The 25959-nt window shown below is 54.6% G+C and overlaps 1 protein-coding gene across 5 annotated transcripts in view; it reads left to right on the top strand.

Annotated features, from left to right (window-relative positions):
* PRKCB (protein kinase C beta) overlaps positions 1–24105 on the top strand; it is a 299355-nt gene extending 275250 nt beyond the window's left edge. For 4 of the 5 annotated variants that reach the window (XM_036308213.1, XM_036308217.1, XM_036308218.1 and 1 more), the window contains 2 exons: positions 2028–2168; positions 17849–21357. In XM_036308213.1, the coding sequence (XP_036164106.1) occupies positions 2028–2168; positions 17849–18007 (300 nt within the window). In that variant the 3' untranslated portion in view covers positions 18008–21357. Of the gene's footprint in view, positions 1–2027; positions 2169–17848; positions 21358–23462 lie in introns of those variants that run through there. The other variant, XM_036308214.1, reaches the window with a different exon arrangement.
* The last annotated feature ends 1854 nt before the right edge of the window (positions 24106–25959 follow it).

The raw sequence follows: 25959 nt of genomic DNA, 5'->3' as shown, positions 1-25959 counted from the left end.
GCGGGGTCAGTCTTGGCTCTGCCTCTTACGCTCTGCGAGTCCTTGCTAGTTGCTTAACCTCTGTGAGTGCCGCCTGCCTGTCATTCGATGAAGAAAATAAATGCCCAGTGCCTGGGGCTATTGTCAGAACCAGGTGGGGTTGTGTGTGTAAGTGAAGACGTAGCTTAGAACGCTACGTGCCCAGTTATTCTCCCCTGGAAGGTGGAGCACATGTGGAAAGTTTGTGCGTGTGCAGGGGGTGGGAGGGTGGGTGGTGGTGGGGGAGAAGGTGGCGGAGATAAGTTATCTTGAAAGCAGGAATCAGCTGAGCGGAATGGCCAACAGAGTAGGTGTGACTGGCTGGGCCCCTCCCTTCCCCTCAATCAGCAAATCCTGGGCAACAATCTAAGAGCTCTGACACCATGGGCTCCTTGTGTCTGGTCAACGCTGGAAGCTTTTGGACCTGTGTGTCCCAATCACTTTTGTTTCATCTCTTTTTTTAAAAGAATCCTCACCTGAGGATATTTTTTCCCATTGATTTTTAGAGAGAGTGAAAGAGAGGGAGGAGATAAGGAAGGAGGGAGGGAAGGAGAGATTGATGTGAGAGAGACACATCGACGGGTTGCCTCCTGCACCCACCCCGACTGGGGCTGGGATCAAACCTGTAACTGAGGTACATGCCCTTGACCGGGAATCGAACCCATGACCCTTCAGTCCAAGGGCGATGCTCTAACCACTGAGCTGCCGGCCAGGTCTGTGTTTGGATGCCCTCTTGTCGGTACTTGTTAATAATCACCACTCCTCCTGTCCACCCTGTGCATTCACTGAAGTGCCGATGGAGACAGTTCCAAGCTCCTCTGATTTGCTCGCAAGAGAAAGTCTGTCTGGTTTAGCCTCGGAGCAGCTATTCATCTGGTCTCTTGCGCGGCTCTGAGGCCCGAAGATGGAGGGTTTGATAAGTAATTTCACAGGAGGCCCCTGCGGAGTCTGAGGGAGTGTGAGGCGAGGGAAAGGAGCTGGGCTGGCTTTGACTGTTTAATGAGCTTTCGGGAAGTAATTACTTGAAACTTGGGCCCATCTGACTAGTATTTCCTTCTGCTGTCACGGAGGCTTACTGAGAAAGCCGACATTGTCTGGATGTGGCCGTGGCCAGGGCTATCCTCTGGCTTTCTCGTGGCGGGAGGAGGGCGGGAAGAGACCGGAGCTGCTCTCATCAATGCAGCAGTGGTTGCATAGATCTTATTCTTGAACCCAGATTCATCGTGGTGACCTTTCTAACTTGAAGTCCGGTCCTCACTTAGCCACAGGGATCTTGCTCTGGACGAGTAGCCTGCAGGCACTATTGTCGGGTCCTCCTGGTACAAAGCCCTTGGCCAGGAAAGCATTGCTGGGATGAAAAATAAAAATAAAAGTTACTTGGGCCCTGGCTGGTGTTGTCAGTGGTTAGAGCATCGGCCCACCGAGGGCACGTATCTCGATCCCCACCCTGGTCGAGCGCGTGAGGGAGGCAACCAGTCGATGTGTCTCTCTCACATGGATGTTTTTCTCTTTCCCCCTCTCTTTTCATTCTTTCTTAAAAAAAAAAAATCAATGGAAAAAATATCCTCTGGTGGAGATTAACAATAACAGCAACAAAAAATTAGCTGGGGCTCCTTTTTTAAGTCCTTTTCCCCAATTACAGTGTCCATCGATATTACTGTTAGTTTTTTTAAAAATATATATTTTTATTGATTTCAGAGAGGAAGGGAGAGGGATAGAGAGATGGAAACATCAATGATGAGAGAGAATCATTGATCGGCTGCCTCCTGCACACCCCACACTGGGGATGGAGCCTGCAACCCAAGCATGTGCCCTTGCCCGGAATCGAACCTGGGACCCTTCAGTCCGCAGGCCGACGCTCTATCCACTCAGCCAAACCGGCTAGGGCTACTGTTAGTTTTGGCTGGGGCTCTGCAGGGTCCTTCCTTCCCTAATTCGTAGCGGGGTGCTCTGTGCCTTAGGCGGCTCCCCAGAGGTCACTAACCCCTCCCTCTCTCTTTCTCTTGAAGCTGATGACCAAGCACCCGGGCAAACGTCTGGGCTGCGGGCCCGAAGGCGAGCGGGACATCAAAGAGCACGCGTTCTTCCGGTATATTGACTGGGAGAAACTGGAATGCAAAGAGATTCAGCCCCCGTATAAGCCAAAAGCCGTAAGTAGGCGTTCCTTCTGGCCGTTGGCCACGTGTACACCCCGCGCTCTTTCCCCGCCCACCCGTGTGCGCCCTCCCTGCTCTCAGAGGCGGGCGTGGACACGGGCACGTGGATCGCTCACATTTCTGTACAGAGTCTCAGGTACAGAAGTGGCGATTTCCATCCACGCAGCCTGGCCTCTACTATGGGCTGTAAAACTGCCAACTGAGGCTGAAAGTGAACATAAACATTGTCATAGAAACCGGCAGGTGTCAGGGACTCGGGTGTGAAGGAAATGACCATGGTAATGGTAACATTTTTATTAATTTTCTGGCCACTCACTATGTGCCAGGCACCGTATTAGGCACTTCACTGTGGGGGGGACGATGGCTACTGAGGCTGTTCTATCCGTTCGGTAACTGTGACCGGCCCTGCTGGCAGCGCTCGGGATGGGGCTTGGTGAGCGGGGTCAGCCCACTTGCAGGTGCGGTCAAGAACCCAGTTTCCCCCTCGTCCTTCCCCCTTGGTCGGTGTCGTCTCTTCATGCTGCCACTGAAAAGGTCATGTCGTGTGTCTCCGCAGTATGTAAATTTAATTCTGAAACTCGCACGTCTCAGTCAGTAAACAAGAGGCTCCCCCGAAAGGGAAAGAGATGAGACGGCAGCGGACCTGCTCACAGACGCCGGGAGCTTGTGTAGCACAAGGATGAAGGCCCCTTCCCCACCTGCACACACAAGGGTGCTCCGTCCCCAAAGACCCGCGATGCTCGTCAGCTCCTGGGTTAGGCAGATCGGTGTTCCGTGGGGGATGTTCCTTGTTAGACTGAGCAGAGCGGAGACCTGGGGGCATTACTATGGGCTGTAAAATTGCCGACTGAGGCTGAAAGTGAACATAAACATTGTCATAGAAACCGGCAGGTGTCAGGGACTCGGGTGTGAAGGAAACAACCATGCTAATGGTGCACATTTTTATTAATTTTCTGGCCACTCACTATGTGCCAGGCACCGTATTAGGCACTTCACATGCAACATCTAAGTCAGTGGTTCTCAGCCTTCTGGCCCTTTAAATACAGTTCCTCATGTTGTGACCCAACCATAAAATTATTTTCGTTGCTACTTCATAACTGTAATGTTGCTACTGTTATGAATTGTAATGTAAATATCTGATATGCAGGATGGTCTTAGGCGACCCCTGTGAAAGGGTCGTTCAACCGCCAAAGGGGTCGCGACCCACAGGTTGAGAACTGCTGATCTAAGTCCTCACAATGACCTGCCCCTCCTTGTAATGGCAGAGGAAATGGAGGCTGTGAGGTCACTCAGCCAGCGCACCACGGAGCCAGGCGTCACAGTCTGGCCCGGCAGAGGCACAGAATGCCCGGACCAAGGGCAGGGGGTTTGAGAAAGTCTCCCAATGACCTCTCATCGCCCCAGTCGTGCATGTCCCAAACGATTAGAAGACAGCAGCCCCGGTGAGTCCTGCTTCCATCTGGACATCTCCTGGTGCTCAGAGGCAGGCCCTTCCCACCACACACACACACTCACACATACATGTACCTGCAAGCATGTCTCATATGACATCACCTCCAAGTGCCTATTGTCCTCCAGGTAATCAAAACTCATCTAAGATACACAGGACTGGGCTCAGTATTCCTAACAGTGTCTGACTCTCGGCGGATACAGCGGGCCCAACACGCTTGATGACGCTAGCGATGGTGGACTTGGATGCGCGAGCTCCCCTCGGCCCCTCGGCTCATCTTCTGTAACACAGGGAGGACCGTCTATGCATAAAGCGCTCAGCATGCGCCCGCACAGGACAGTTGATAATGAGTTTCAGGGTCTCGGGCGCAGCATGTCTGAGGGGCATGGCGTCGCGTCCTGCTGATGTGATTCCTTAGAGTGCCCTGGTGTCCACTTGCGGCTGGAGAGGGGCCTGCAAGTCACAGGCGGCAGCATCGCTTTTATTACACCATTTGGGAAGAGGTCAAAGGGCAATCGGGAAGAGAAGAATGGGTTGTCCGTTCAGGAAACTGGAGGTGGACACAACTCATTGGAGTTTTGTGGGGCCATTCATGACGTCTCAAAACGTGGATCCCCTCCTCAGTGGGCCAGAGGAAGAATGCAAACGCTCCCATGCCCGCCGGCTCTGAACCCAGCGGCGTTGGGTTTCAGGCTTTGGTTGTAGGGCAGTGGTTTTCTGTATGGCCTCCTGACCAGCGGTGTCAGCATCACAGAGCCTGGGGGCAGGGCCAGGCAGAGGCCTGGAGTGTGGCCAGAGAGAATCTCTGTAAGGAAGACACTGCTTCCCGCCCAGCCTGGGTGACAGCTCAGCTGCCTACGGGGCAAGGCAGGCAATGGAAACGTGGTCAGGGGAGGGGGCCAGGGGCCGACCGCAGAGCGCCAGCTACCTAGAAGGCTCAGCGGGTGTTCATTCCCAGCGGCCAGCAGGAGGGCCTGGTGGCCACCACTGGCATTGCAGTCTTTCACATTAGCCAGGCCGCAGCCACTGCCTTTGTCTGGGCTGGCCGGGCCCCCTTTGCAAGGAAGCAGGCACCGCACTGGTCCGTCCTCGTCAGCATCTTTATGTGAAATCTCACTATTTTTTTATATCTTTGCAACAGATTTTATTTTTTATTTTTATAAAACATAGTTTTATTAATTTCAGAGAGGAAGGGAGAGGGAGAAAGAGAGAGAAACATCAATAATGAGAGAGAATCACTGATCAGCTGCCTCCTGCACACCCCACACTGGGGATCAAGCCCACAACTGGGGCATGTGCTGTGACTGGGAATCGAACCGTGACCTCCTGGTGCATAGGTCGATGCTCAACCACTGAGCCACGCCAGCTGGGCAACAAATTTTTAAAAATTAAACATCATTCCGGCCAAATCAAATACATCCACAAGCAGTCTGCGGCTGTGGATGGTGAGTGTGCGGCCTCTGGGGAAGTCGGCTGACATTTAGTCCACTCCCATTGGTTCTGGTTATTCCCACCGAGTCCCCTCTGACTGGTCCAGCATTTTGACGATTCCTGCTAAGCAATAATGACTACAAAAGGTCGAGCCCAGTGTCTGGCTCACAGAAGGTGCTAGGAAAGGGTAAAGGTAGCTGTTCTCGTGGGGAATGAAAAAGGTTGCAGTCGTCAGGATCCCTCGGCGGCTGTGCGTGGATTTCACTGGCCAGTGCCTTCCGTTCCCTGCGTGGGCTCCAGCAGTGACTCTCACATACAGTGACTGGACCGGGCTATGCACGTTGGGATGTCTACCTCCCGCTCTCAGGGGAAGCGGGCACTGCCCGTCACCCTTAGACTGAATTAGAAACAATGATGACAATGCCGCCCACTCATTTGATGCAACCTGAGCGAGTGCCTTTCATGTCTGCATGCTGGCCTGGACCCCCTGTAAGGATTTCACGTCTCCCCTTCCCCACTCCTTCCCAGGGGCTCAGGGCGAGCGCCCCTGTGCCTTGTGGGAACTGAGCACCCACAGTCTGTCGGTGTTCCTGACTCACGCTCACCATTAAGAAGAATGGGGGAGGGAAACCGTGGGCGATAGCAGGAGTGCACTCCAACGCCGTGGAGGGTGCCGACAGCGCCGGCCATGGGAATCATTTACGGGGGCTTTAAGGTGTTCCCATGCCGTCTCTATGGTGGCAAGGGGCTGGCAGTGCTGCCCTTAGCCCTGGAATACACTGGCTTTGAGTGTAGTTCAGGGCGCAGAGTGAATGCGCATCCATGTGGCGCTCTGGGTTCAAGCCCCTGCCGAGGGTTCTCCGCTGCCCCAGAACCGTGTCTAGGTTCCTTAGCGATGGCTTTGGGGGCTCCCGAGGTCCAGCTGTGCCCCTCCCCCAAGGGAAGCGCGTTGCTGAGCTTCTTGCCGCCTTGTCTTTCCTTTTGGCCTTTTCCACCCAGAGTCCCCGAGTGCCCAGCCTCTGCCAGTGCCCCCCAGCCTGCCCCTTCTCCTCAGGGAGTGAGCAAAGGGCACCCTCTGGGAGGCCGTGGTCCCGAGTGGAGACCCTGCCCCAGTGTCCCATCAGACTCCTGTGATTGCTGGTTCAGTATCACGTGTGCCTTTTTGGTGACAGTCGTCTCACGGTTGAACGGCAGTGCTTAGCATCCGGCGTAGGCCACGGCAGGTAATTGGAATGCTTACTGAGTGAACGCTCGGCTCTGGGAGCCGATCCTGCAGTGCGCTCTGCTGAGGGCTGTAGGGGGCTGTGGGGGCCGGGAGTAGAGCACTGTGTTTTCCCACGCTCAGCAGCGTCTCCCATGTTAACGGCTGTCGGGCAGCCACTGCCCCATTCATCCAGGGCTGCAGTGTGGGTCCTGGTGACGTGGGGTGCAGTGTGTACCAGGGGAGACTGGTGAGGGGCCTCAGGGTGCAGTGCGTGGACAGGCTGTGACTCCTGCCATCTGTCATTGCCCAGGCCAGTGCCACGGATGCCATGAGGTAGCCTAGCAGAGCTTCGTAAACGGCACACACGGGTCCCTGCTGTCTGATTAACACATGGATTCTCTGGACCCAGCCCGATTCCGCATGGCTAACCAGGAGATGGGATGATTGATTTAGGAATGGAATCTCCCTGAATGCTCACAGAACAATACCTCTCGGGAAGCTGGGGTTTAAGATAATTCTCATGGGACCTCTGCTATTCACACAGATCGCACTCCCTCTGCCCCAGGCACTGCTTTCCGTGCTTCCAGTCTCCCCGGTTCCTTCTCCGGCCCCTCAGGAGGCGGTCGAGCTCCTTAGGTTCCGACCGTGCTGCCAGGAGAGCGGATGCTCCATCTGATGGCACCCACTGCATGGCAGGAAAAGACCAAGTATTCTTACAGTTCAAATGATTTCACATTTATTATAAAATATCGCCACAAGTAAGTGGCATAGTCTCACCTTTTATAATTCACTGGCAGGCCTTTAAATGCAAATCTACTTGCTCCTTGAGGCTTTGATTTTGAGGCTGACAGCCAGCACGCAATGACTGGCCGGTGGGAGCCTCAAGGATGCGGCACTGCAGTCAGGCGCAGGGTGTGGGGTTCGCAGAGAGCGTAATCAGAGCATTGGGCTGACTAACAACGAGCCAAGAGTCGTTTAGGACAGAAAGCCTGGAGCCTGCCGGCTTGCCTCGCTCCATCCGCCCGCTCGCCCACGGAGCTCCGACAGAAACTGCCGCCAAGCCAGGCTCCCTGGGATGGTTTGAATGGGCAGGTTTCCAGGCCAGTGAAGTTCCTGTCACTTGCCAGGTGCATGGCTTTGAACTGTCTCCTGGCATAGAAGCCAACAGTTTGGATTGGACGGTAGCTGGGAAGCATGCTGGGGGGAGCATGAAACTCTTAGGATATGTCTGGCAACAACCACTGACATATCGTAGAGGTCGAGAACTGGAAGGTGCCCGAGGAGTGGGACGCCACTCTTCCCTGGAGCTGCCTTCCCGAGCTCCGTGCCCTCGGGTGCGGGGTGCTGGCACCTGCCTCCTGGAGGGGTTGGGAGAAGGACATGAGGTCAGACCGGAAGGCACTTAAAACAGTGCCGGGACTTGCCTACGCAGGGAACAAAGCAGAACCAGGCAAGAAAACAGAGGCTCCATTCAGTGTTATTAATAACTCTGCTTTTAGCAGAAACAATCAAACGGGTCAGGCAGGCCCTATGAAATGATTCCGTTTCACTAGAGCACGGAGCGCGGTGCTACCATCTCACTCAGCCGCCTGAAGCAGGCGTGCTGTTGGCTCCTCTGTGCTCCTGAGGAAACGGGCTCGGGGAGGCGAAGCGACTTCCCACGGCCACACAGCAGGTACGCGTGAGTGCCAGTGTAATTAAACTCCCACCTCTACCTCCAGAGCCTCCTTCCTGGCCTCTGCAGCGCACTCCCCACGCCTCCCAGCCAGCTGCACACACACAGGTTTTGAACTTTCCCGGGCCGTGGGCTCTGTTGAGTGAAGATTCATGGCGTCAGCTTCCTGATTCGTCGTCAGCCCTGCCCAGGTTGTAACTCTTAGCACAGCGCCCCGGAAAGCTAGTGGCCAAGCGGGGAGGGCTGGAGGGGGAAGCGACGGACCCGGGGAGACGGCCAAGCAGAATGTGATTGAGAGCCAGACTGAGCCGGATTCAAACAGCAGCTTTGCTGTGCGCCCCGCCCCCACCCCCGTGGTCTCAGCTGATCACCCGTCTCCTAGGTCAAGGGAGAAATTAAGGCAGCGGGCACCCGTGGGGGTGGCTCCTGACTTCCTGGGCCTGCGTGCTGACCTCCTGGACCCCTTCCCTCCGTGTCCCCCTCGTGTAAGACCTCCCGCCCCCTGCTCCATCTCTCTGTCTGCCTGTGCCTACAGCTTCTCTCCGTATCAATCAAAGCTCCTGTGATTGCAAATAGGAACCGGATTCAAACTGACACTTAAAGAACATTTTTAAAGTGTCCCGTTAGGGCCAGATTCAGGGTCTCAGTAATGTCGGAAGGGACCCATTTCTCTGCATCCTGCGGCTGCTTTCCTGTGTCGGCTTCATTCTCAGAAGGCTTCCCAGGCAGAGCTGCTCCAGACTTACACCCTCATCTTAGCCGCTTCTGCAAACCACAGCTTCCTTTTCCTGAGACTCCCAGCAGCCGGCACTCAGTCGACTGGAAGGTACTGGGCCAGACGGCCATCTCTGAGCTCTCACCCCCCGGGGGCGGGGTGTGCTGACTGGCCAGGCCTGGGTCACGGCGGGGACCCGGCCCCTCCCGTCTGGACCAGGTCTCTTGGGCGGAGGGGCAGGTCCTCCTGCTGGGAAGGGTGGTGGCCGCTGGGGAAGCAGAGCAGCTATCCACTCGGGCTTCCTCTGGTTCTTCCCACACGCACCCAGCCACACCGTCTCAGCTTAGAAGCCCCGCCCTCCCGTGGCTCCTCCGTCCTGCTCCCGGGGCCACTGCCTTATCCTGCCGTGCACAGGTTTGAAAGAGTGGCCAGTTAATGCCCCACTTAATTAGAGCCCGTTCTTTCCTCATTCCGGTGCGCCTGGCTTCTTCCATGGGCACTTGTCTCCTTGGGTCAGCAATGACCTCAGGAAGGCCTTTCACAGATGCGTCTTATCTTTCTTGGCCTCTCTATGTTATTTGGTACTTTGATTTTCCTCCCGTAAGAAAACAAACTGAAAAAGTACAATATTTAGGCAGCATCAAAAGCTGTGCAGTGAAGTTAAAGCCCCCCCTCCCGCACCAGAGACCCCCTCCTGCACCCACCCGCCTGTGCAGGTCTGTGCTCCCCTCCACTCCCGTCCGTCCTGGAGATCTCTCTTAGTAAGCACGTCGAAATCTCCGTCATTCTCTCAATAGCTTCCTGGCTTCCTGTATGTGTGAGTATGTCTATAGGATATAAATTCAGACTCCTTTCCTCCTTTTTAAATTATTTTTTAATTTATTGATTTTTGAGAGAAAGAGAAAGATAAGGATTTGTTGTTCCACTTACTTATGCACTCATTGGTTGTCTTGTATGTCCCTCACGGGGACTGGGCCTGTAACCTTGGTGCATCGGGATGGTGTTCTTACCAAGTGGGCTACCAGGCCAGGGCCATCCTTCCCTCCCTTTTGGGCCCCTCTCCTTTGTTTTTATGGTGCTGGGCTCACTGACTTTCTTCCACCTCCATGGCCGGTCCTGGTAGAAGTATTGACTCCGTGGAGACGTCTGGTGTCAGTAGAATTTGGAAGGAGAGAGAGGCCCATGACCCTGAAAGGGAGGGGAAACGCATATTTCGTGTTTATTTATTTATTTACAAGTGCAGTTTCTTAAAAACAACCGACTAGGGTGTGAGACCCAGCAGCTCCCAGGTGGTCCGTGCGTCTGCTTAACCTGCGACTCGGCTGCGAGTGGAGAGGCAGCCCTTTGCCCTGCACACATCTTTCCTCACTTCCGCTGATGGGAGCCCAGGGCCCGCCCACCTGCCGACCCTCACCCATGCCACCAGCCTTGGTGGGAAAGATTTCATTTTATATTGCTGTGTGGTTTTTTTTTAACTTTTTAAATCCTCACCAAAGGCTACATTTTTATTGTTGGGAGAGAGAGAGAGAGAGAGAGAGAGAGAGAGAGAGAGAGAGAGAGAAACATCATTGGCTGCCTTCCATACTCACTCCGACAGGGGATTGAGCCCACAACCTACGTATGTGCCCTGACCAGGAATTGAATCCGCCACTTCTCTGTGCACTGAGCCACCTAGCCAGGGTGGTTTTGTGTTTTAAGTGCCTATAACAGTAATATCCTAGGATAGGTTAGGGTGCAGGGCCTTCCGGACCCCTCTGTGGCCAGAGCACAACCACACGTGTCGGACTAGCTCACAGGACAGGACTGAGCCAGTCAGCACTCGGCAGCAGCCAGCAGCTACCTTGTCAGATATCGTATGTGCATGTCGCCCAGTCATCCTCACCGCACACTGAAGAGTAGGCCCGTTGCCATAGCAGGAAACGTGGCTTCGGGGACCTCGCTAACTTGATGAAAGGTTGTGTAGCTGGGGGTTGGTGGTGCCAAGACTGATACCCAGGTTAAGTGCGTGCCCCGTGATTGGATAGAAGTGAGAAGGCAGTGAGAGTGGTCCCTGGAATCTGGCAGCTGAGACTGAATCCTGGTCCTTCTTTAGCGGTGAGAGCTGACCACGTTGTGAACTTTTCAAATGACCTGTTGGGTGGAGGTCACCTCCCAGCCCTGTGAGGATCAAAGCCATGGGAACACCGGCAGACGGAGGGACAATTCCTCTTTGGGGCTGGCTTTTTTGAAGCCGGCAGCATGGCTCCAGGTTAATGGTGAAGAAGAGATCAGGAAACTGTGGCGCTTTGTTGGCATGAGAGATGGTGGCCTGTCACCTGAGTTTTGAAAAGCAGGGTGAACAGAAAGTAACAAGTCTACTTCGGTTCAAAGGGTGGAAAGCAGCCACCGCCCATCCCCCAGCACCCGGGCGCAGACCACATGCTGCATCGTGGAGATGCCGGCTGTGGAATCACAAGGGCTGTGGTGTTTATTTTTCTTGGTGCTTTGAGCAACTCCGTTTTGGCAAAAATGTAGAAGACTGATGGAAGGTTGGGGCCAGTTGTCAGGTCTGGAGTCAAATCCTAGCTCTCTACACCCGTTCCTCCTCGGACAGCAGAGCCTGCTGGGCGGTTAAGTGAGATGATGCGTGTAAAGCGGCTACACGGCATCCGGCTCACAATCAGCTCTTGACATCATCCACTGGACAACACGGGGTGCCTCCGTGTGCCGAAGCCGGGGCCGGGCCTGGGGAGCAGTGACGGGCAGAGCCAGGGGCTTCCGCTCTCAGTCTGGAGGGGACACAGCAACCAGCAGCCGAGCAGGAAGGAACCTGTGCTTTCAGGTTGGTGTGCTTGGACGTTTTGTCTGGCATGAAGGAGGTGGGCAGGGTGCTCCGATGGAGAGTGAGGGCAGGGAGAATGGGGACCCCCCACTTGGAAGGGATCGGAACAGCCTCCTGAGGACGTGGCATTTAAACCAAGACCTGAGGAAAGCAAACAGTGCCTGTTATTTTTAAATGAAAAATTAAAAATAAATAAATAAACGAAACTGCTGTCAAGCACAAAGGACCCCCCTCTTGCCACCTCCTCCTAAGTGGACCCGAGATCCAGCGTCCCGATTGTAAGGGCCTTCGTCACCGCGGACCAGGGCTTTCGCCTTTCTTTCCTTCGCCGCGGCCCGACCACGCTGGTGCCGTGGCTGCTCGGCGGAAGCACTGGGTCCATGCACGGCCTTTGAAAGTGATCGGGTGTGAGCGTGGCTCTGTGTTCCCCGCCGCTTCTCCCTGGGCGAGTCCCTCCTTGCTTCCCGCTGTGGAGAACTGTGCGAGGCATACAGAGGACCCTGGATTTCATTGGATATGCACGTTTGAAATAGAGAGACTGTGGCCTGGTGATCTTTTCATGGCACCTTCTAGTTTCAGTTCCTGTCTTGATGGAGGCCGGTGGGAAGCTTCCTGTGCCCTTAGCCTCGCGTTATCCAACCCAGTTGAGCAGCGAACAGCGTGGGCTGGGCCTTGACTCTCTTCCTCGGCACCTTAGCCTGGCCTGGCCCTATTTTCACTCCATTTCTTCTGGGCTCTTTCCTTCCCTCCTTCAAGGAAGCGGTGCCCTTCCTTCTGGTCCTACTCAGCTTAGGTGTCACCTCCTCCAGAAAGTCTCCCTGGCCCTCCCTAGGCTCCCGCCTCTGCTCCCAGGCAGCGCCTCTCCGTGGCACCCTGCTGTGGCCGGTGTGCAGCTGCCTCCTCTGCTAGCTGTAAGCGCCATGATGACAAGGACAGGGACCTCTTACACTGCTGGGCAGAGGATGCACAGGACCTCCGTGCAGCCTCCATCAGCATCTTCTCGGCCCCCGCACACACGAGGCAGCCACGTGGGAGGTCTTTGTGTTCTTGACTGAGACGAAGCCCATTAAATAGCGCCAGGCAGACCTTACCCATCTGGCTAAATGCCCCATTCTCTTTATTTCTGTTTTCCCGCTTTCTTCCACGGCAATAGCTCCTTCATTTAAAATAGCTTTTTTTCTTATTATAGAAAGAACTGATTGTAATATAAATCTGAAAAACACAGTCAAGCACCCTATATAATAAAAGCCTAATATGCAAATTGTCCCCTCGCCCGGGAGTTTGACCTTGAGTTCAACCAGGGGACAGGGCCGGCAGCCAGCAGCTGCTAGGGCCCTACCTATGCATGAATTTCGTGCACTGGGCCTCTAGTAAAAGATAGAGTAGAAAATGAACCAATCTGGAAGTCTCCCAATCTCCGTGAGCATATATAAGACATGCAAACAGATAGCACACACACCTTGTGCACATAATTTATAGAACAGGAACACAGTGCATATGGAGTGACGCCCATTAATATTCTTTTATCTTCTTTCAATGTTTGGAAGTGTTTTTGCATGGTCATACATCAAATAGACATGTCATTATTTATTTAACTTTCTTCCCTACCAGCTGACAGCTGATTTCAAATCTTTTCCCTTTCTACCAATTATTTGGTGAGCATCCTTTGTCTTGATGGGTAAGCCCAGGCCTCGAGGAGGGTCCAGGAAAGGCCTCCTGGAGGAAGTGCCCCCTGCTGGAGGCAGGGAGGCTGCCTGGGACACAGCCGGGTCGGGAGGCTGCTGCTCCTGGGAGGAGACAGCCTGGCAAAGGCTTGGAGGAGAGAGGGTGTGAGTGAGTGCTCCCAGGCAATGGCAGTTCCTTTCAGAGGAGGGTGTGCTGGGGGTGGGGCGTGGGGCTGGGGATTGTGGGCACCGAGGGGCTAGTTAATACCAGATGGCCAGGGCTAAGTCCTGAGCAGTCCCGTCAGCCCTGCTAAGGAGTGGGGCCTCAGGCAGCGGGAGCTGCTGCTGATGGAAGTGGTGACATATCCAGGCTGGAGTCTGAAAGATCCTGTGGCTGCTGGCCCTGTGCCAACCTCATTTGACAGCTAGACGCAGAGCTGTTATTAACACAATGAAACAGAAATTAGAAAGAATCGAAGAAGAAGAAAAAATGCTCACGTGTCACAGCTCACAGAGAAATGTTTCAAACTGTCTAGGTTCTCACACTCGGCACGACTGAACGAGTCACAGTCCTCGCTTCTCTGCGCCCTGGAGGAGCGCCATCTGTTTACGTAACCTGCTTGGTGTGGCCCCATCGCTGCTCCAGGAGCCCCAGCGGTGCATCTGGGTGTCTGGGGGGCTGGGGTTTCTTTGGGGAGCGCAGCAAGGACAGAGTACCGCCCAGGAACAGGAAGCAGGTGTGGCCCACACTGCGTCTGTGCTGGGCCCCAGCACGGAGCTGCCGTTCTCCCGAACGCAGTGGGCACAGAGCGATCGGCTGCGTCTCCCGAGGGTGCCGTCTCCATTTAGGAGCTCCTGAAGCTAACAGGCAGTGGCAGCTCCGTTTGAAAACCACGGCAACACTTAGGGAGGCTGTGATCGGCCAGCCCCGCGCGTCGCGTATCAGCAGGGACGTCACACTCTCTCTATGGTGCCCCTGTGCTTGCCCCGTCCTTGCCTCTCTTCCCTGCTGCCTCCCTTAAAAGATGTCATTGCTCTCAGAGGCCGCGGGCAGCGATGGCGAGGAGGCTGCCCAGCTGCCAGGAGCTGTTTTCTGTTTCCCATTATAGTCTCTGGGGGGGCCCCAGCAAAGCAGCCTTCTGCTCTCGATGGGAAATGGATGGTTTTTTTTAAAAAAAAAAATGGCCCCTGAAGACTGTGTCTCAGTTAACGTGCTTCCTAGACTGGCTGGTGTGGATCCCAACACCCAGGCCAGGAGAAACACCTGCAGGTCTGTCTGCCTTACAACTTGCCATCTCGCCCCTGCATCCCTGTGGGCACCTCGTCCCCTCTGCCCCACCCCTTTCCACCACTCTCGCCACCACCTCTGCCCTGGGGACGATGGCAGCCGTTCCTGCCTCCGTGCCTCTGCCTTCAGTCCCGCCCCCGCTCCTCTGCAGGCCCCCACAGCAGCTGGGGACTCCCACTCGCTCTGTCACCTCTCCACGGGACGCGCAGACTTGACCTTAATGAAACTGATGCTCGATCCCCCCGCAACTACGCTCTGCCCCTCGTGTGCCCCACTCACCAAGTAGCTCTGGCCAAAAGGCTTGGGGTCACTGACCAGTCCTCTCTCCCTCTCACCCACATCCAGCCCATCAGCAGGCCTTGTGAACTCCAAGTTCAAAGCACGTCCCCAAACCACATGCACCTTCCCGCACCCCACTACCACCCGCCTCCAGCCTCCGCATCTCATGCCTCCTCACTGGCCTCACTGTTCCGCCATTGCCCGGCCCTGCGGGCGCGCTCAGGGTTCTCCAGCCGCGTGAAAACCCTCTGTCCTCACGCGGCCGGCGAGGTCGGTGGCCTGGCTCCCGGCACCCTCTCTGACCCCTCTCTCCCCGGGCCCCTGGTCTGGCCATGCTGGCCCCCTTGCTGTGTGGTGGCTTTGCCATGCCTCCTGCCTCCGGGCCTTTGCACCTGCAGTTCCTTCTGCCTGGAGTGCTTTTCCTCCCGACATCCAGGGAACCCCTCCCTCACTTCACTGAGGCTTGTGCACAGCTCATGTCCTCAGAGCTGACCGCCTTGTCGAAATGGCATTATCTTCACTCTTCATCTCGGGGCATGGTTTTATTTTTCTTAGTATCACTTACCTCTTTCTAGCATTAAAACATGTATTTACATTTACAAGTATATATTTATTTATTTGTTTGTTGCCGTCTCTCCAACCAACCCCTTCCTCCCCCTGCCCTGCAGTAGAATGTAAGATCCACAAAGCACGGATTTTGTATAATTTATGATCAGCGCGTAGTAGATACTCAATAAATATTTCTTGACTGAGAAAATGAATGAAGAAAGAATCTGGACAACAGTCCTGCCCACCCTGCACTGACCCCGAGAGCCCATCTTTGTGTTGGCGTCCCCCCACCGGCCAGTACACCATCCCTTAGATCCGAGTCTTGATCGTATGGTCAGGTGGGGGGTGGGGGGTCACTTCTCATTTTCTGAGGACTGGAGCCAAGATACGAAAAAACTGAAGCAATTAGCTTGGGATAACACAGATCTTTCTCTGAGTCTGATGCAAGCCTTTTGGAAATGAAGGCTGTTTCCTCAGTTCTTACAACCTCACCGTCCTGGGAACGCCCGTTGCAGGGCACGTGCTACCTGGAGGGGTCTGTAGTGGGGGCAAGAAGACGAGCTCAGTGACGCTCACGGCGAGGGTGTGCGGGGCACTTGCTGGGTGCCAGGCACTGTACCAGGCACGCCCTTCGTCTCCTGTTACCGCACTCACACCCCTGTGGGAGGAATGAGATGGTCTGGTTCACTTTAAAGAACGTGCCTGGAGCTGCACAGCTAGTGGTGCGATGTCTGGATTCGAACCCATGCCTGCACGGGCTTCCTTCTTCCCGATGAAGCCTTGGCCGAAGGGGCCTGAGAGCTAAGTCCCCTGCACCTGCACCCGATACCTCTGCTCCGACTGCAGAGCTTGAAAGAGGAGCGTGCTCTCCGTGCCTTCTCAGCTCCCTCCTTTTCCAGCGAGGTGGGCAGCGGCCGGCATCTCCTCCCGCTGCCAGTGCAGTGGCCGTGGCAGGGCCTCCCTGCTCGGCTCTCGGAGAAGTTCCTACCACAACAGTGCCCTTTGTTTTTATTCCTCTCATCCCAGCCTGTCTGGTGTTCTCTCTCCTGGTTCTGCTCCCAGCGCCCTAAGTGTTAGGGGCAGTTTTCTCATGGACCCGTGCGAACCAGATACCTAACCGCAGGGCGGGATGTGCACTGAGAGGCACTGTGAGCAGAGCGCCGAGCAAGGCCAGTTGTCTGTGGCCTGGGAGCCGCTCAGTGGGTTTTATTCCTATTGCGATGACCTCTTTCGCGCCCTCCATATTCTGTCTTTGAAACATTTTTTTTCAAGGCCTCTCTCCTGCCGTCCAGCACCTGTGCTTCCAACCCCTCATCGTCTCCCAGAATCTCACTGGTCCCCAAACGGAAATAGTCCTCCTTCTGTACCTCCCTTTCTTTGTCGTTCAAGCCAGAGGCCTCATCATCCCCACCTTGACTTCTCCTCCCTCCCCCCGCCCTTGCACCCCACCATGCAGCAACTTACCAACCTGTCAGCCGTTCTTGTAAAATGGAGCCGGAAGCCTGGGCTCTGACTCCAGGCAGACCCGGCCGCATGTCAGCTCTTCTCTGTGTCCTCATCTGTCCCGTAGCAGGATCTCAACCCCGCTTCACAGCGTCATTGGAGGTTAAATAAGATCACGCGTGGAAGAGAGTTCTGGGCCCTGGCATGTCGTAAGGGTGTCGCGAATGTGAGCTGTCATGATTCAGCGACTGCCAGCACCGTGTTACTACGCTGGGGCTACACTGGGCTTGACTCGGGGCTTCAGATTTAGTGACTTTCCCCTGCCCATTCGGTGGGAACCAGCATGTGCGTGTGTTATACATGCACACACACGTGTTATAACTGCCTCAGGCCGGGACCTTTTCACATAGGAGGACCGCGGGGTAGGTGGGAAATGGTGCTGGTTTTCTCTCTAGAGTCTCACCAAGCTCTGGTTTGCATTCTCCCCACATCCTCCCTTCTGATAGAGAGAGATGGCTGCTGCTCCTCCACCAGGAGATCAAAGGCCGATAGCTTATCCAGGACCTGCTCCGCCCCACCCGCCCTGTGGGGGCCAGGCACGGTGGGCACCACACCCAGGTCTTGGGGTTGCTCTCTGTTGACTGGAGCTGGTACACTCCGGTACCTGCTGGGCTAGGAAATGTCCGTGCTCCCTGACTGAGAGCCTCCGCCAGCACTGTGAGGACCTGCTGCTAAATGCTGAGATCTCCCCGGTGACGTATAAGCCGGCCATGACTTCGCATCCTTCGCCACATGAAACATCTCCGGTGCCTGAATGCATCTCCTTCAGCAGATGAGCCTGGCTGGCTCGGGGGGTGGAGGGGTGAGAAACATGGCACGTGCCTGCAGCCCCACCATCTCACGCTTCTGCCACACAGCTCCTGACTGCCCAGGGGACTCCGCCCGCGGCAGCTCAGAGCTACAGAAACCGAAGGTCAGGAGCCCAAGGGCATTCCTGAAGGTCATGAGAATTCTGCATTTTCTGTTGCTCCCATGGCTGGTCATTGAAACAGAGGTGGTGAAAGGGAAGGGATGGAGAGACCCACACCCAGCTTTGTTTTTTTCTGCTTTGTGTTGTGTCCACCCACCTCAAGTTCTTTTCTTCCCCTCTCATAGTGTGGGCGCAACGCTGAAAACTTCGACCGGTTTTTCACCCGCCATCCACCCGTCCTCACACCTCCTGACCAGGAAGTCATCAGGAATATTGACCAGTCAGAATTCGAAGGATTTTCCTTTGTTAACTCTGAATTTTTAAAACCTGAAGTCAAGAGCTAAGTAGATGTGTAGATCTCCGTCCTTCGTTTCTGTCGTTCGAGCTCGACGGCCATCATGGTGACATATTTTTCATTGCCAAGTTGCATCCATGTTTATTTGCTGATGAGACTAGAGTGACCATGTCCTGGAACACAAATGTCCTCAGGCAGTTTGGAGCGTCTCTACAAGATGGGATTATGCAGATGCCTGTCGAAAAGGCTGCATAATTAGCACATTGTCGAAGTCCTCTCCCAGTTCCTCCTGCATGCCTGTCAGGCAGATCCAGTGGGGACAGAAAACGCCTGCTTTCTTTTCCTTTTTCTCTGCATGGCCATTTTTACACATTCTCCCCCTCCAACCATCCCATCTAGATTCTTCTGCCCAGTGAATGGATGGCCGGGTGCTAGTGGCCTGGCTGGTGTCCAAGGATCTGGTTGCTTTGCCTTAGCAGGAATTTCTCCATTCTTTCTGGCTCGGGGGCACCACGAGCTCTGAAAAGAACGTGCTACAAATAACATTTTTGTTGTTTTTTTTTTTTTTACTCAAAGTTAAGAAGATTGTCTAAGTCCTTTTAAAAATTCCAAAACTGTGCTTTTACAAAGTTTCTATCTAAAAGCACCTCAAGGGGTCAAAAGGCAACCAGCTTGGGTGCTACCTCATTGCTGTCACCTCTGGTCCGATGCGTCCCTGCTCACCCTCACCCCAAACTGCTTGGAAAGGGCATTTGCACCATTTCCTGAGAGACATGGTCACTCTCGCACGGTCCCAGGACCAGGATTCACATCACATTTCAAACTTTATTTGCTTTGGGGCTTTATTTCTGTTGTTGTTCAAATGCAAAAACAAACAAAAAACAATCAAAAATACTCATTTTGTTCCTACATGCTTCGAAAAATGTGTCCAAATGTTACTGACCATAGCGACCAGCTTGGGTCTACAAAGGAGGCTGCTCTGGGCGGCACAGGCTCCTGGGCAGTGGGTGGGGCTGGGGTGCAGCTGGCTTAAGTGCTCGGAGAAAGACGCCATTTCTCGATGTGGTTTCCCAAGATGTCTGTGGAAATGTCCATTTGTGTCTGGATGTGTCATGTGCCATTTTTCTTCTAGCATTGAGATGCAATAGCGAACACAGGAGGAGAAAAGCTGTTTCACGGAAAATGGCTTTGAAAAATGTGGACCCAGGCTACAGAGGGGGCCTCCGAGGTTTCCGGACAGAGGAGCGAAACCCAGAGCTTAATCTCAGCCCCGTGCTCAGCCAGGCAGAGGCCGAGGCTGTGGGCCTGTCACGGCCTCCTGGTGGCCTGGGGTGGGCCCTCTCATGATGTCAGAGCCCACAGCCCACATTAGGGCCAGCTAGGAGCATGGCCCAAGCGCTTTACTTTCTCATCAAAATCACTACTCCTCCCAACTTGGACTAGATGTTCTCTGTAGCAAGCAGCTTTGTGAGGCCCCAGAAGCCCAAGGAAAGCCCGTGGGCAGGAGGAACCCCATTTCTGTCTCACAGACGAGGACAGCAGTGGTTCTCCATCCTTGCCTCCTGCCTCCGCTATTCTCAGGCCTAAAGAGAATTCTCATCACCAGTTGAGTGGTTTCCGGAAGCTCCAGGGCTTCTAAGAGACCATCAAGGGAACTTGACAAACATCCTTGCAGTCAGACTTCTCGTCTTTAGGGCAACCTGCCCTTCATCCCTCTCTGCCTCTCGCCGCTGCTCGCAGCCGGCTGTGGGCCTCCCGGCGGCTGCCTGCGGTAGCCATCTAGACCTCGGGGAAGGCAAACGTGAGTCCCAGAGGGATATTGGGGAGGTGAGAGGAGGGAAATGGGGCAGAACCCCCTCCTTAGCTGCGGGGGAAACCACCTGCAGGGAGGAAGTGACCTGCCCAGGGTCAGCCAGCTGGGACGCAAACCCGGTTCCTGACACTCAGCACAAGACGCTTTCTCCCTGTGACTGGCATCTGAGCAACGCCCACCCGCAGGCAGGTTAGCGGAGGTCCGTCCTATGGCTGTTGGGTGACCAGCCTTTCCTGGATCTGCTCTCAGGAGGGAAAAAACCATGAGAAGCACTGGGTGGCTGACCAAGGACCCGAGACAACTTTAGAGACCAGTGCAGCCAGGCAGCCAGGTGGGGGTGGGGTGGAGAGGTGATAATCAGGTAGATGGGAGAATACAGTGCGCATGTCCACTGCTCCACATGTCCCCACTTGCTGCCATCATTTCCCAGACGTTTGATAGCGTGCAGAAATATGAACTCCAGCCCAAGCCTCTGTTGCCCTAGGCCCTGGCCGAGGCCGGCAGGGAGCCTGTGGGAGCCAGGCCCTGAGTCAGAGCCTGCGGTTCCTTCTTCCATCAACACTTCCGTGTAAGGAGCCCGGGAGGCGAGCCTTCCACATACAGCATCTTCGCAAATTGATCCGGGAAGAAAGCTATTAGTTCATTTTCCCATCGTGCATGTATTCTGCCCTCCATGCATTCACCCAGCCATCATTTATTGAGCACCGACTGTATACCAGGCCTGCGCTGGGTGCCAGGAGCACCGTGGGGAAGCGCAGGATGCCATCCAGGAGGGCAGTCTTGACGCAGTCATTGAACGCATGCTGTCATCAAAGGATAGCCGTCCCTGGGTTGGTCAGGGAAGGCTTCTGGTAAGAAAGACAAAGTCCTCACAGGTCTTCGGGTTAGGCTTCTCTGTAGACCGCGGTTTGAGCAGACAGAGCGGCGCAGCAGCGCCCCTGGAGCCGGGCTTCTGGGACAGCCCTAAAGTGCGTGGGCGGGAAGGGAGGCAGGGCAGCTGGGGTGGGTTTCCTTCTAGAAGGCCAACAGCACTGTCCGTGCTCAAACAAACACGGGTCACGGGACTTGAACCAGTGGACACCGTAGGGACGAGGACCTGGATTTCTGCTCAGTTCTGAGTCCCGAGGCTCACTCAGAGTCCCTTCCTGGCCCTCGGGGAACGCTGCCCCACAGCACGCAGCCCTGGCTGCACTCGGCCTGGCGCCTCTAGATGACACAGCCCGAGATTTTCCAAAAGAACTAAAACGCGGGGAGAATGAACAACTAAGCAAGGAAAGCCAAGGAACCCTAAACATGTCAGCCATGACTAGCTGTCTCCCGGGATCTAAGACCCGCTTGTCATTCCTGAGACTTCTTACCCTGCCCTCTTCTAAGATAGGAAGGCCCACGGTCACCGTGACTTGGGAAGGTAAGGCAGGCCAGTGGATTCGTAACCCCCCTCGGTGAGCGAGACTTTCTCGTGGGGCCGCGAGCCTGTCAGCTCGGGAATTGTCCCAACAGAGAGGCCGGCTCCCTCCCAGCTTGTAGGCTGAAACCCAGGGGTGTTGTCGATGGAGATCTGCCCTGGGACAACGTGCATATGGAAGCCCTGTTTGGACCACGTGGCTGTTTGGAGCAGGAGTCATCACCACAAGGAGGAAGGGCTTTCAGAATTGGGCTGGTGGGGAAGGCGCCTTGGGCTGCGGGAAGCTGAGGCAGGGAAGGGCGCGTGGGGTCAGCGTTACCTGGGGAGCCCCGCCAGGAGGCAGCTGCCTGCCCTCTAGCCCAAGACTTACCGGGACCCCATGGACCCACGGAACCCAGGCCTTGAAGGGGCCTAATACAGTTCAGTTCACCCTGGGGCTCAAAATGGACGGGAGAGACCCAAGGCTCAGTGGCCACACATTCCACTGTTTCACTCCAGAGTGAAGCCTCTGGCTGGGGAGCCACTATAAGGAGGGAAAGTGAAGAGGCTCACCCTTCGTGGGGTCTTCACTCGTGGATGCATCCATTCACCAGAGCGTGGACAGCCTGCCGTGTGCCGAGACCACGCGTGGCCCTGGAAACACAGTAGTGAAGAAACAGCCAGGCCCTGCCCTCCTGGAGAGAGGCCACAAATAAGTCAGTTTCCGGTTGCAGCAAGCTCAACGCAGGTCATCAGAAGGTTCCTAAGTGTGGGGGTGGGGCCCAGAGAGGCGTGCAGGGCAGTAGTGAAGGAAGAGGTGCACTAGAGCTTTTCTCTGAACACAGGTGTGACACAGGCAGAGCGGGACAGGCAGGACGGGACACAGGAAGGACAGGACAGAGCAGAGGGGCGGGGCGTGGCAGGAGAGGCCCATCCAGAGGACAGCTCCATGGGCATCCTCCGCCCGCTCCACTCGGGCTCCGCTCACTGGAGTGTACCCCGGTTTCTCACTCACCCCTACGGCCACACACAGGGCCAGAGGAGGTGGGGACCTCCGTGAGGACACCTTACCTATCTCAGGGAGCGGCCTGAGGAGGAATGTTCCTGAGAGGGCCTTTTGCAAAGGGGCATGAGCCCAGGAATGAGAGATCCTCATCAGTCGGTGCCCATTGGAGGCTGAACCTAAAACCTGGATGGTGATTGGCCAACGTTAGCCAGTCACTCATCTCTGACCCTCTCCTCTTTACCACGGGGCTTCAGCCTGCCCGGCACCAGGGAACCGCGTGGCATCCGGGTTGTCCTGTGATGAACCAGCCCGCAGGCTTGCTCCCTAGTCAGAGGGGCTGAGACGAGGCCTCACGGGAGCAGTGTGGTCGGGTAACGTCACTCACCCTCTGGGTGGTCGTGGGCAAGTCACCGCACCTTCCCGTGCCTTGGTTTTCTCACAGATCACAGCGGGGGTGGGGGGAGGGGGGACTCCAGCTCCCCCTGCCCTTGGGTAGTGAGGACAGGAAGAGAGGGTAGGCTGACAGAGGCCCGAGCCTGTCTCAGATGTGGGGAGTCAGCCCGCACTCCTTCCCTGGCGAAACCTGCCCCGAGCCGGGGTTACTGCCTGCTCCCCACCCCAAGAAATGCCAGATTCACTTGGAGAAGAGAGTTTTGCTTGTTGTAAGGCTGCCCCTGCAGACCTGACGCTAAGCTTTGGGTTTTGTTTCTTATAGTTTGTTACTAGATGTGGGCTCTGCCCACCTGGGAGAGCCCTCTGGCTGCAGGCCCAGCCTTGGTGGTGGGCTTCTGAGCTTCCCGGGTTCGCCTGGGCTGCCGCAGGGAGTGAGGGAGGTTGCGGCCCCTCCTTTCATGAAGCAGTGGCCGCCTTTCCCCACAGCGGGCGCTCTGCTGTGGGGAGCTGCGCGCTTGTGCAGCTGTTCTCCTTACAGGAAGGCCGTCCTGGCCACGGGTGGCTTGGGGTGGTGTGCTAGGGGACACTCCACCCAATGACCGACTCTGACATCACACCTGGTGAGAAGCAGTTCCCAACTCAATTCATCTCAAAGCCAAAAACAGAGCACACCCCACTTTATGACAGGCCTCAAAGACATTCAATGTCTCATTTCCTTAGAAACATTGCAAGCTTTCTCTCCTGAAGCCAGCACGGCTGTGAAACGCAAGCTAGGCGGTCGCACTCGCCCTGCGGCCACTCCGCGGGGCATCCCACTCGCCCCAGAGGGCGTCAGCTCCCCGTGGCTGGCGCATCTCGGTCACATTGCCCTCTGTGCTGTGTTAACGTGTCTGCTTTCCATTTGGCAGAGAGACAAGCGAGACACCTCCAACTTCGACAAAGAGTTCACCAGACAGCCTGTGGAACTCACGCCCACGGACAAACTCTTCATCATGAACTTGGACCAAAATGAGTTTGCCGGCTTCTCCTATACTAACCCAGAGTTTGTCATTAACGTGTAGGCGAGCGCCCGCTCCTCGCCGAGCCTGGAGGTAGGACTCCAGGCCGAGTGTAGGCATTGATTCGTCTTCCAGATCCGTGGTGCTCCTGCCGGCATTCCAGGGTGGGAGCTGGCCGGAGGCTTCTCTTTGGATGTGTAGCTTGCTAGTTTGTTTTCTACATTTGAAAAATGTTTAGTTTAGAGTAAGCGCTTTATCCAAGTAGAAAGGAACCGTTTTCCAATCTTCCAGAAGCTCATCAAATGAACAGACGATGTCAAAACTACCGTGTCTGATCCCAAAATGCTTCAGTATTTGTAATTTTTAAAATCAGAAGCTGATGTTCCTAGTGAAAGTTTTTACAGCTGTTCTGCAGCATTTCCCTTGAATGCTAAGCATGACTGGTGTTTTTAAAAATAGTGAGTAAGCTTTGCAGTTACTGTGAACTGTTGTCTCTCGGAGGAAATTTTTTGTTTAAGAATTGACATGATTAAACTGAGTTAATATATGCAAACTCTCTTGTTACCATGTCTGCTTTGAAATAGACTCCGGTACAGAGGTTGCAAATTGGAGAACCATAGTCTAATGCAGCCAGAACATGAGCTTTGCGCCACATGCACAAAATTTTATTTAATTGACGGCATTGTCAACATTTTTTAAAAATGCGATATTTTATTTAAGTTTCTGGGCTTTCATAGTCACTTGAAAAAAATCAAAAGACTGGCAGTACTGGGCCTTGGTTCCCATGTGGAAATAATTTGACAGAACTGACTCATGGCTGTCTCCTTTAAGAGCAATGTGTGCTCTCATTTTGCCACAGTCTCCACCATGCCCTATTGTCTATATTTTTTATCTACCCACCTGGCTGCGGTAGCCATCTGCAGGTGAGACATTTGAGAGTCACAAGCTTAGTGACCTCAATATTTCCCGTGCCCATAATCAGAGTATCTGCTCAGTCACCCAGTCGGTGTGGTTTTTGTGCATTAAATCCTCAAGCACGAAATAGACAACAAAAATGTCATTCTAGCCGTGACAGAGTCAGCACGGAGGCTGCTGGCGACATAGTGACACCACTTCTCTGTGGTCTACGAGGATGTCATTGTAAAACTACTTACCTTTCACTATTTTCTCCTAACTTAGCCTCTGCAAAAAAACAAACAAACAGCAACAAAAACACCACCACGGGGCATATGTCCTTCCCTCCTGTCCAAGGAGGCCAGAGACGGGGCCAGGCAGGGCGGGCTCTTCTAAACGCTGCTGGCTTGGGAAGGAGCCCGTCTCCCTGGCAGCAGCGTGCACGTCGCTGCATCGCGGTATCGCCTGCTGCCTCCTCTGAAGGAGTCATGCCCAGGCTTCTTGTTGGAAGGTCGGTAATGCAGCCTACGGCACGTGCCTCGGAGCGGCCGACGCCCGTGGGTAGCAGCAAAGGACAAACCTGACCCACCAAGTACGTTGTGACTCCACGGAGTTTATTCATCTCCTTGGAAGACGCCCGGCAATGGAGCATTGAGGAGACAGCGGATCTACTGATCCTCGGAATTTTAGAAACGCTGCCAATTAAAATTGAGTAAAGCCAACTCCAAGAAGAAACTGTGCTCTAACACGTCACATTTAGAAAACAAAACACATGGCTCTCTATCGACATCGGATGACACGTTCCATTTAAGATAATATTATAGAAGAGGTTCCGTGCTACCCACTTCATGCCAGCCCCTCATTTCATGCCCGAGCGCCTGTCTCCCCATTTCATGCCAGCCCCTCATATTTTCTCCCTTTGCTGGATATAAACCTGTCTGTCATTGCACAAATATTGAGCACTTGCTCTGAGCCCGGCCTAGTTCTGTGTGCTGGGGAGAAAGTGACAAGATAGTGTAGTACTGTCCATTCACAGGGAGGAGACTGCAGACTTCCCAGCCTCTCCTGGGACCACTCCTATAAAGCTCTGCACTTTACTCTGATTGGCTCAGCCTGGCCAGCACTGTGCCTGGGTAGAGAGGGGAGGCGGGTGAGGGGCTTTGATTGGCCAGACCTAAGTTGTATATATTGCTGTGTAACAAATTACTCCAAAATTTTGAAACAAATATTTCTTACCTCTCAGGGTCTGTGGGTGGGAAAGTGGGTGTGGCTTAGCTGGTGTAATGCTTGTCTTTGAGGGTGCAGTTAAGCCATCGGCCAGGATTGCAGTCACACATGAAGGGTCAACTGGGGGGAGGTGGGACTTATGTCCATGCTCAAGTACATGGCCTTGGGCAGCCTCAGTTCCTCAACAGAGAGCATCTCCATGGGTGCCTCTGGCCATGGCCACTGGCTTCCTGGGTGTGAATGATGCAAGTGAAAGCGCCTAATCCAGAAGCCATTCATCTCAGAA

This window comes from Myotis myotis, unplaced genomic scaffold, assembly GCF_014108235.1.
Source record: "Myotis myotis isolate mMyoMyo1 unplaced genomic scaffold, mMyoMyo1.p scaffold_m19_p_5, whole genome shotgun sequence".
In the NCBI taxonomy this organism is placed as follows: domain Eukaryota; kingdom Metazoa; phylum Chordata; class Mammalia; order Chiroptera; family Vespertilionidae; genus Myotis; species Myotis myotis.
This window is presented reverse-complemented; position numbering and strand designations above follow the sequence as displayed.